General features: G+C 30.0%; 1 protein-coding gene across 1 annotated transcript; it reads left to right on the top strand.

Annotated features, from left to right (window-relative positions):
- The first annotated feature begins 1,532 nt into the window (after window positions 1-1,532).
- Window positions 1,533-3,023, top strand: LOC123922038 (F-box/kelch-repeat protein At3g23880-like). Its single transcript, XM_045974785.1, has one exon. It carries the CDS (start codon window positions 1,615-1,617, stop codon window positions 2,800-2,802), a length of 1,188 nt encoding a protein of 395 aa, XP_045830741.1. The 5' UTR covers window positions 1,533-1,614; the 3' UTR covers window positions 2,803-3,023.
- Window positions 3,024-11,881: the final 8,858 nt, after the last annotated feature.

Below are 11,881 nucleotides of genomic sequence, written 5' to 3'. Positions count from 1 at the left end.
GTCCTTAAACACTTTTGGAAAGTTTCTATACATTCTTGATGAAGATCAAAAGAGAATCAGATCATCCTTTATGATTCTCAAGGAGCGTCTGAGCATTTGTGAAGAAAGAGGAGCGTGCCTAATCACTATATATACGAAGACCAAGCTCAAGACTGATCATCTTATTGAAAAATATTAGTTCACATATTGAGTCTTTGTTGAGTCTTTTATTGTTTGATTGTAATTCTTGCTTGTGGATTCTATAACACAAGTTAAGAAGTGAGTTTATTATTTTAAGGTTACTCCTAAGCTTTGAAGTACGGAGTTTACCGTGTGTGATTCACTTGAAGCTTTTAAGCAAGAGTGAAGTGTTGTCTTGGCAAGTTGTCGCCACATCATTCCTAACATTGTATAATCAACACAGGTTGTGTTGTGTGAGTGGAAGTGAGATGGGATCTCATGTCTAGGAGTTCCTAGGCAGAAGTTGCATGACTAGTGTCGAGGTTATAAGGCGTAAACCAAGGGTTTGCTGGAGGTCTTAGTTTAAGGCGTAAATCCTAGGGTTTGCTGGAGGTCTTAGTAACTAGAGCTATTAGTGGATTTCCTTCCTGGATTGGTATCCCCCAGAGTAGGCAGTTGGCTGAACTGGGTTAACAATTACTTGTGCCATTTATTTATTCTCTGTCAGTTCTTATATGTTATATAAGATGTGCCAACAATAGAAAACAACATTATTCACAAAGTAGTTGTTGGGACATCTTAGGCAACATCATTCTAGTGATACCAGAATTTCATAATTGATTTGAGATCGGTGAGGAGAACCCATATTTTCGAACGAAAAATCGATGTGAAGAGGAATTGGGGTTTTCAAAGATATCCATTGCCAACATGAGGTTGAGGGAGAAAGATACACGATAAATAAAAATGTGTTATTAATTTAGAAATTATTGTAAGTCTTTGCTCAAATAAAACATACGGTTGTGATTTGGTGTCAAACTTTGACACCTGGTGTCAACATATCCTAACTCTAATATTATTATCAACAACAGATAGTAATATTTTAATTTGATTGATGTCTCAATTTTAGTGTGGTGTATTGGATTGAGATTTCATGAGATAATTTTGGCAAATTTTTTTTTATGATTTTATGAGATTTTGTTGGACTACATTGATTCTGTGAGATTTTAAAAACTTTTTTACAATCAAGAATTTTAACACATGATTTGAATAAATTTTGAGAGATTTTTTTCAAAAGACTTTTTACAATCAAGATTTCATAATTTTTTTTTTTTTTTTGCTAAAGAGATTTCATAATACTTTATATATTAGGAAACTTTTGTATATTTGGAAAATTTTAAAAGAATCAATAAATCTTTTTAGTTTTTTTTTAAAAAAGAATCAATAAATAATCGTTAGACTTTTGAATACCAATAGAAATTTTAAAAGTAGTAACAAATCTCAATTGAATACTAAAGGATTAGATTGAAATTTCAAGAGATTATTTTGAAAAAAAATAAAAAACTTTAGATTGTATTAATTTTACAAAATATTAATGTTATAACACACAACAACCTGCCTGATACCCTTCCAGTCCGCGTCTTCGATCTGTTATATATAAACTCTGCCGCCAACATAATGGTGGAAACAACCGCCGTTAAGAGACCCTGTCATTCACTTCACACGCCACAGCCGCCGACCTATCTTCCTTACGATGTCATAGAAGAAGAAATCTTGTGTCGACTCCCTGTCAAGCTCCTTCGACAATTATGCTGCGTATGTAAGTCATGGAATACTCTGATCTCAAAGAATCTCAAATTCGCCAAAAAACATCTTCGCATGTCAACCAAAAACCGCTACCTCATAACAACCCGCCGTTGGCGCGGCTCGAAAGAGTTAACTATAAACTCTTATCCACTCGATTCCATTCCATTCCACTCTATCTTAACCTCTAATGGCACACAACTCGATTACCCTGAGTACATTAGTCAACGTTATCTCCGGCACGGTCTCGTTGATTCTTGCGACGGTCTCCTTTGTTTCCTCATCAATGACCATCTTGTTCATATCTATAACCCTTGCCTCAGAAAAGTGAAGGAATTACCCTATCTTGATTTTCCACATTTTTTAACAGATTGTCGATATGCTTTTGGCTATGATCCTTTCATTGATAATTACAAGGTTATTGCTGTTTTAAGTTATGTTGTGCCAGAGAAAGACCAAGTCTGCAAAGGTAGTGAAGTTAAAGTTTATACTTTGGGCACCGACTCTTGGAAAAAGATTAAGGACTTCCCTTCTTCTAAGGCTCCTCATGGCAGACGGGGAATATTCGTGAATGGCACGGTTAATTGGTTGACATACGACGATAATTCAAAGAATTTGACTGGCATTGTTTCTCTTCATTTGGGAAGTGAATCTTATCAAGAAATACCACTGCCAGATTATAAAGTAAATTTTAATACTTTGACCTTGGATGTGATGAGGGATTGCTTGTGCATATTTTCTCAAAAAAGTGTTGAATCTTTTATTGATGTTTGGCTTATGAAGGAATACTACGTTAATAAAGATTCTTGGGTTAAATTGATTAGTGTTCCTCACATTGGTGATTCTGGTTACTTTTCTCACCTTGGTGGTTCTGGTTACTTTTTTACCAAGATACTGGATATTTCCGAGGACGACAACCAAGTGCTGCTTGTCTTTAAAGAGCTTGATAAATTGAAGTGGGTTGTTTATGATTGCAAAAATAAAACTCCAGTGAGTTCCAAGATTGAAGATTTCTGTTGGGTAGAATCAAACGTCTATGTTGAAAGTTTGATATCACCATAAGAATTTAGATGATGTGCTATGTGACTAACTAGTATGAGATTCAATCCATCCTTCTATGTTTATTTGTTATTTTATTTTATGTTTCTTTTTAGTGTTGGCGACTTAATGGATCATTGTGTCTTTTATTTTATGTTTGGATCATTGTTTCTTTTTAGTTTGGGTGATTTATCTTGAATCTTGCTTTGATGGTGTGCAGTTTGATTTTGTAAGATCGAAATTAGGATTTCGATGTTATTATGCCGATAGAATATAATCTTTGTTTCTTGTGAGATTTTAAAAACTTTTTTACAATAAAAAATTTTAACACATGATTTGAATGAATTTTGAGAGATTTTTTTCAAAAGACTTTTTACAATCAAGATTTCATAATTTTTTTTTTTTTTGATAAAAAGATTTCACAATACTTTATATATTAGGAAACTTTTGTATATTTGGAAAATTTTAAAAGAATCAATAAATCCTTTTAATTTTTTTGAAAAGAATCAATAAAGAATATGTAGACTTTTGAATACCAATAGACATTTTAAAAGTAGTAACAAATCTCAATTGAATACCAACAGATTTTATTGCCTTGAAAAAAAATCTTGTTTGTCGCTTAATTGAATACCATAAGATTTATTTAACTTTTGTAAAAGTCTTGATTGAATACCTCAAAAAAATTTTGTCATAAAAAAGTCTATTAAAATCCCATGAAATTCCAACCTAATACACCATAAAAAGCTATTATTATGTAGTATGTTTTATTTTATTTTTTTTAAAAAAAACACGGATGGAATTTAAATATATCCAATTTCTTAATTGAATACCACAAGATTTATTTAACTTTTGTAAAAGTCTTGATTGAATAACCTCAAAAAAAATTTGTCATAAAAAAGTCTTTTAAAATTCCATGTAATTCCAACCCAATATATCCAATGTTCACGAAACAAACCACGTAACCCACCCGCCACTAAAATCAGAGTACCTACCACTAGCACGGTTTCTTCTCATTCACTTATGACTCGACGGTGATTCATTACACACGCCACCGTCGTTTACCTATCTTCCTTTTGATGTCATAGACTCATAGTAGAAATCTTGTGTAGACTCCCTCTTAAGTTCCTCCTACAATTGTGTTGCGTATGAAGGAATACGGTAACAGAGATTCTTGGACGAAATTGATTCATCTTCCTTACTTTGGTTATTTGGTTACTTTTTGTTGGAACAAAGAGCACCATAGTGGTGGAATTGAAAATAAATTTCTAAAGTCTCACATCTGGTATAAGAACATATTAGTATACTAATGTGTATTTTGAGTATAAAAATAATAATAGAAAGAGTAGTAGAAAAAGTCATAACATATTTTTCTATTTACACGATCATCTCACTGGTTTTTGAGTCATCAGCATGATCTCCTTTTTTATAGGAAATAATTAAGTTGGTATTATAAGCACATGTTATATTAATTCTCTTGATATAAAATAAGTCTCTTAAGAAATAACCAATGTTTTAAGAATCGGACCGGAAGTCGAACCGGTTTAGCCTCTGGTTCATGGTTCAATCGATTCAACCGGTTCAATCGTTATTGAACCGTTTGAACCGGATAATAAATAATAAATAAATAGTAAATATTTTAATAGATATAGTCTTAAGAATTCCTTTTAATGTGTCAAAAAATAAAGCCCTTTCAAAAATCATCCATTTCAAAAGTCAATTGTTACAAGGCCAATGACTAAAAAAAAGCCCAATATTGTAGATAACCCTAAAAAGCCCAATATTGTAGATAACCCTAATTTGTTAGTAACAAGAAACAACATACACTATCACTTGCTTTGATAACAACTACGGCGCCTCCACCTCTTTCTTTTCTCTTGTTTCTTCACTTATTCTTCTTTATCAATGAGAAAGGGTTGCTTCTTCAAAAAAAAAAAAAAAACAATGAGAAAGGGCACCAATATATATTTATGCATTCATCATCCTCTTTTGTGTGTTTAGTTTTTTCATCTCTGTTTCACCAATTACTCCTAACTAGTTATGTTTCAAAGATTCATGACATTTTTCACTTAATAGATTTTGATTTCTAATGATGGAAGTTGTTATTGACTTGTGAAATGAGTCTCTAGTATTTTCTTCTCCACACCTTTACCTTTAATATTTGATATCATTTACGATTTTCATCTTCTTCTTCTTCTTTTCATCCGGATCTCGCAAAAAACAATTTTTTTTTTTTTTTTTTCAATATCTGAGAGAATCGGCCGGTTTTTCTGGTTTTCCCGGTTCACAGCGGTTCGCACTGGTTCAAAGCGGTTTTTAACCGGTTTTACTGACTAACGGTTCTGACCCTCATTCCGGACCGGTGCTGTGTTCGGTTCACGGCCTAACTGGTCGAACCGGCCGGTCCGGTTCTTAAAACATTGGAAATAACTGTTGAATTTATCTCCTTTTATTTATTTATTAATTTAAATAAGTCTTTATTTTTCCCTCAAATATAGTAACCGTCTATACAGATAGTGTCGCAGTTATGATTGCACGTAACAAATATTTTTGTGACGGACAAAATATCTTGCAATTTTTATTAAAAAATAATACAATTTTGTCTTGACTAGGATTCGAACCTACAACCCTTCAATGCAAGGGGATATTTCCAACCACTATGGCAAATATACCAATTGTGATCAAAATTATGTGAAATAATTGATAAGCACCATCAATTTTAAAAGTATATCATATCAAAATTATTGTTGACTATATTATTCATCACGAAATATTTTTATGTCTTTCCTGATCAATGATTTTTTTCTACCGGATCATAAATTTAGAGAATAATTATCATGTGAGATTTGGAAAGTTATTATCACGTGTGATTTGGAAAGTTATATATATATATTCTCATACTATAACACCTTCAACAATATTGAAATCTATTAAAAAAAAAACATCTTTCACATTTCAATGTCTCATGTAACCTTGCTTATATCACTTTTTAAATTATTTATTATGCAGTTTATTAAATTGTAGTTTTTTAAAAATGGAAAAAGAACTTTGTCAAAAAAAATGGAAATTTTTTTGATATTTTTTATAAATACCCTTTATTTTTACGTTAATGTATCCAAACATAAATCAATTTTGTTTAACTCACTTTTAACCAAAATCGAATCTATCAAACTCAATTCTGCTAAATCATTTTTTTTTTGCAATACAACCAAACACAACCATAGTCATGTCACTAATCACATTCATTATTTTGATTTTAACATTGCAGATTTAATATTAACCGATGATCAATTGATACAATATGCACTAGCAGATATTGAGATGATGTCACGTAGTTGTGGGAATAGTTTAAAAGATCATTCTCCAATGCCTAGAGCAGACACATCATTAGTTCATGATATGCAAAATAGTTTAATACACGACAAATTGAATTATAACAGACAATCATTAGCTGAGGAACATGTTAGATTAATGTCAACTATGACTTCAGAGTAACATAAAGTATATGACATAATCATGACAAGAGTTAACGAAAACAAACATGGGGTCTTTTTTCTTTATGGTTATGGCGGTACAGGGAACACATTTATCTGGAGGGCCATGTCAGCCGCATTACGCTCAAAAGGTGAGATAGTTTTAACAGCTGCCACAAGTGGGATCGCTGCATTGCTTATACCTGGCGGTAGAACAACACATTCAAGATTTTGTAGTCCTCTAAATGTTGACGAGTTTTCAACATGTACCATAGTTCCTAAAAGCCCTTTGGCGCTATTAATAAAAAAGCAAAGCTCATTATATGGGATGAAGCACCAATGATGCACAAACACTGTTTTGAAGCTGTTGATCGAACTTTAAACAATATTCTCAACTCTGTTGATGAAAAAAATAAACACATTCCCTTCGGTTGAAAAATTGTTGTTTTTGGCGGAGATTTTAGACAAATTCTACAAGTAATACCCAAAGGTACAAGGCAAGAAGTTATTCATGCTACTATTAATTCTTCGGTTCTTTGGAATTTTTGTGAAGTTTTAACATTGAGTAAAAACACGAGGCTTCTCGGTGGTGCTTCAAGTGCAGACATTGAACAAAGAAGATTGTTTTCTGAATGGGTTTTGAGTGTTGGCGATGGAGAAATTGGAGATGACAACGAAGATGATTTAGAACTTGACATTCCATCAGATTTATTGATTCCAAATTCAGGTGATCCTCTTACTTCTATCGTTGAAAGCACCCATCCCCAACTTTTACAAAACATGAACGATATAACGTATTTCCAAAATAGAGTTATACTAGCTCCTAAAAATTCAATAGTCGACACAATAAATGATTGCATGTTGGATTTAATTTCTGATGAAGAAAAAACATATTTGAGTTATGATACTTCACTCACACAAAATGTAGACGGTCAAACAGTGGATGATGTTCATACTCCCGAATTTTTGAACACGATTTCTACGTCGGGACTTCCAAATCACAAGTTGAGACTTAAAGTTGGAGTTCCAGTTATGCTATTAAGGAATTTGAATAAAAAATTAGGATTATGCAATGGAACAAGACTTATTATTACGATATTGGGAAAACGTGCTCTTGAAGGAAAAATTATTTCAGGAAGTAATATTGGTGATCAGGTTTTCATACCTAGATTTTCTCTAACGCCATGTTACGTGAGAATTCCTTTAAAATTTCAACGGAAACAATTTCCTATAATGATTTCTTTTGCGATGACTATTAATAAGAGTCAGAGACAATCTTTAAAGCATGTAGGGATATATCTTTCGTCGTCAGTGTTTTCACATGGTCAGTTGTATGTTGCAATTTCAAGAGTTACTTCTAAAAAAGGATTAAAAATATTGATCATCGATGACGACGGTGAAAATACGACTAAGACTTCGAATGTGGCCTATAAGGAAGTCTTCCGTAATATAACATAATTTTCTTTGTATAAATATTTATCCAAAATTATTGTTGAACTATCGTTTAATGTTACTCAACTTTTTTCATATACCTTTCAAGAGTTACAGCTAAGTTTATATACACAAGCAAAGCTTAAACCTAATTTGTTTTCCCTCCACTTTTATCCAGCAATTTTTATTAAAAATAATACAATTTTGTCTTTTCTAGCATTCGAACCCGGACTCCTTCAATGCAAGACAATATTTTCAACCACTATGGCAAATATACCAATTTTGATTAAAATTATGTGCAATAATTGATAAGCACCATTGATTTTTATAGGAAAGATTTCATACAACAATTAAACACCATCAAATTACATTGCACAGTTTAAACAATTAAAAACCGATAATTAGTAATCTAGCAAATCATCAAATCATACATTTTCTTAGTGTTTTATTTTTCGAAAAAATTTACATTTCTTTATCCTAATTCAATATTTTTTACTAATTAACTAAACATGTTAATCATTTTCTTAGTGTTTTTTTAAGGAAAGAAAAAAATCATTGGACTTAAAAGTTACTTTTTTTTAACTAAACATGCTAAGAAAAATATACTTTTTTTATGTCTTTCTGAACTTAGAAGTTTGTTCATGTAGAGGAGTATGATTGATCGTATTACTCCAAATATATATATATATATATATATATATATATATATATATATATATATATATATATATATATATATATATATATGAAGTTGATATTTATGCAAATAGTAGTTGACTCCAGGTATAGTGCGTTGCACGAGTTCGATTAAAATATATAACTAAAATAATTTTATAAATGAAAAATAATAATTGTGATAAGTTTAATCACACATAATTAAAACATAATTAATTTAAAATATGATCATGTTTAATATTAGTATATGTATATAAAAAAAAAGTTGTTTAGAAATATTAGATTTTATTTATTTATATCATAGTTTTGTTTATATTTTAATGTAATAGATCTCTTATAATATTTTATAAATTTGAAGGGATACATCATATTTTATTTTCATTGTGTGCTCCTATAAGATCTTAGGTTTTCTTTATATGAATGACAACTTTACAGTCATATGTCACTTTGCTTTTTATTTTTTTATGTCTCCGTTATTGTATTTTCAATAACAGTTGGAGGCATGCGTACATACATACTTTTTTTTATCACGTGATCTCGTTTTTTGAAAATTACGTATCAAATAACGTAACCGGCCGTTTACTCCCTTATATGCAATTTAAGGCACCAAATAGCTTTTCTACTTACTTCTCTTTCGGTCTTTTGAAGTTTCTCCTCACATATTCATTTGGTGAAATTTTATCCCGACTTTATTAGTCCCAATTTTTTTAGTATATTGTTTAGTTTACATTTTTTTTCTTAGTCTTTTTTTGTTTTGGTTTGTTTTTTCTTTTTTATGGTAAAGTTTGTGACCCTACAAATTTATTTTTAGTTTTTGTGTCTCTTATTTAATAATATTTGCTTGAATATTTAGTGTATTTTTGTTATAATATATATAAGGCTAAATTGCAGTTTTGGCCCCCCACGTTTTATAATTGTGCGATTTTGGCCCCCCAAGTTTCAAATGAGCGATTTTGGCCCCCCACGTTTTCCCCCTTTTGCATTTCTTGGTCCCCCTGACTATTTTGACCAAAAACCTGCTGACATCGAATACTTTTGACACGTGTCTTAATTATATTGGCCAACCAAAATTTATTATTTTTTTTTAAAAAAAAAAAATTTAAGGAAAGGTCACGTGACTCTTTTTTTGTTAGGGTTAATTATTTATTTTTTTAAAAAAATTTGTAAAAATCAACAATAAAAAGCCTTAATTTTAGCAATCAGATGTTAGAGTTTTCTAACCAAAATTGCGATTTAAGACTACCAACAGAGGCACTAACATCTGATTGTTAAATTAAGACTTTTAATTGTTGTTTTTTACAATTTGTAAAAAAAAAAAAATTAATCCCAACATAAAAAGAGTCACGTGACCTTTCCTTAAATTTTCTTATAATTTTGGTTGGCCAATACAATTAAGACACGTGTCAAAAATATTCCATGTCAGCAGGTTAACGGCCCAACCCATCACGGCCCGTTCACATTAAGCCTTATATTAAACATGACAAGTAATTGTATTTGATATTATACACTTTTAATTATATTTTAAATAAATATAGAAGACTTAATCAAATATATATAAGTCTGTCGTTAGTGGTTCTGCCAATGAGTTTTTTTTGATTTTATAAAAGTCATAGAATATCCACATAGGTCAAGTAATTACTAACTTATAGGGATAGCCTATTAAGAGAATAATTACTTTTAGTCAAAATCATTAAATGTTCTACAACGTTTGACATTCAATTAATCCAAATTTTAGCAAAAAATTGTGACTATGAAAATTCATAAAGAAATAGGAGACCGGAGAATCTCCAATTGGATTAACACAACCATTTAGTTTAAAGAAAATAAGATATGGATTAATGTGGCCACAAGAATGTCAATAATGAACAAATTATGATTATGCAATTCATAAGTACTTTAAGAACACAATATCATACTCGATAGGAGTATTGATATTATACGTAGTACTTACTATTTATGACCTTATAGAATGTGTAGTGTTGGTAAAGGAGAAGCACAATATATTTGCATGCTAAGAGATAATTGTGCATTTTCCAACAAATTGACTTAAGCATCTAATTGTGATGCTTACCGAGATTAAAGAGTTGATATATATCTCAGAATAGTAGAATGAGACTGAAATTTAAAGTCTCTTAAGCTATGCCATATTTTATCTAGCGCGCAAAAGTATATGGCAAGAGTGAGATTATAACTTTAAGTTTTGTGTTTATATCATTGTGTACATATTTTCATTGATCTCACATATATGAACAAGAGTGAAATTTTTATTTGAGCTCATAGTATATAATATTATGTACACACTCCCACTGATCCCACATATATAAACAAGAATGAGTGGAATTTTCTTTAGTGTTTTCATTAGTGATCACTAATATACAAATATTATGATATGTAATATTTAACAGTGGGATACTTATTTGTTAGTGCAAAATTTTCTATATATATGTGGTTATATAATTTTATTTTATTTCAATACTAGAGTGTCACAAACTCAACCACATTTTTGCACATGAATATAGCAGAATTACTAACATAAGTGGTAACTCAATAATAATATAAAATCCAATATATACAAAACTTTTCAATGGCAGATTTTTAAAAGTGTTGGATTTCATGGTTAACCACATATTCTGCATTTAGAATTAAGGAGATTGCTAATTTTTACTTAACAATTTATAATATAAATCTCCTTATAACAAATAAAATTCTCAAAAGAATTTTTATATATAAAGTAGCTATCATATAAAGAGTATGATGATCATATATAAAAGGTTTATCATCATATGAGTGAGATTAAGTCTCTAGTATTGTAAAATAGGGTATGAGACTATATATATTAAAAGTTTAATAACTCACTCATAAAACTCAAATGCTACAATTATAGACACACACATTTGAGAAATAGTTTGGTTACACACAGCGGAAATACACGAGACTTACATTTTATTATTATTGAGGATATATGAGAAAATAGTCATTAACTTCCATAAGTGTTGAAAAAATAACAATAGTTTGAAATATGTCAAATATAGTGAAAATAGAAAAAAAAAATTGAATATCTCAAATGTACAATTTAAAATAATGACATAAAATAAATAGAATTTTTGTTGATAGAGTTGTTAAGCATTTGAGATTTTGACATATTGCTTTTACAAAATGAGTTTACAAAAATATAGAATGATATGGAAGTATATAATAATTTATGAGAAAAGACTATAATTAATATCCTCAATATAAGTCTCTACAGTAGTTTTATGTCTAGAATTATGAAACAAATAAATATATTTGTTTCTTAGCTATAGTTAATTTGCATGTAGAAATTTCCTCACTTGACAAAGAATTTAAAATGGTTAGATATTTTTCTTACACCGATATTTCCTCACTTGATTTTGTTTGCCCTATCGGATTCAATTTCTGCACTGTTTAAATCTTATGTTTCTTATACTATTTTAAAGACAAGTTTTATTATTAACATTTGATATACTTCTATCACTATTCTTATGTTATATTTTAAAGACTAATTAAAG

The sequence above is a fragment of the Trifolium pratense genome, linkage group LG1 (assembly GCF_020283565.1).
Source record: "Trifolium pratense cultivar HEN17-A07 linkage group LG1, ARS_RC_1.1, whole genome shotgun sequence".
Classification (NCBI taxonomy): domain Eukaryota; kingdom Viridiplantae; phylum Streptophyta; class Magnoliopsida; order Fabales; family Fabaceae; genus Trifolium; species Trifolium pratense.
Note: the sequence above shows the minus strand (reverse complement) of the source record. Positions and strands in the feature narration are given on the sequence as shown.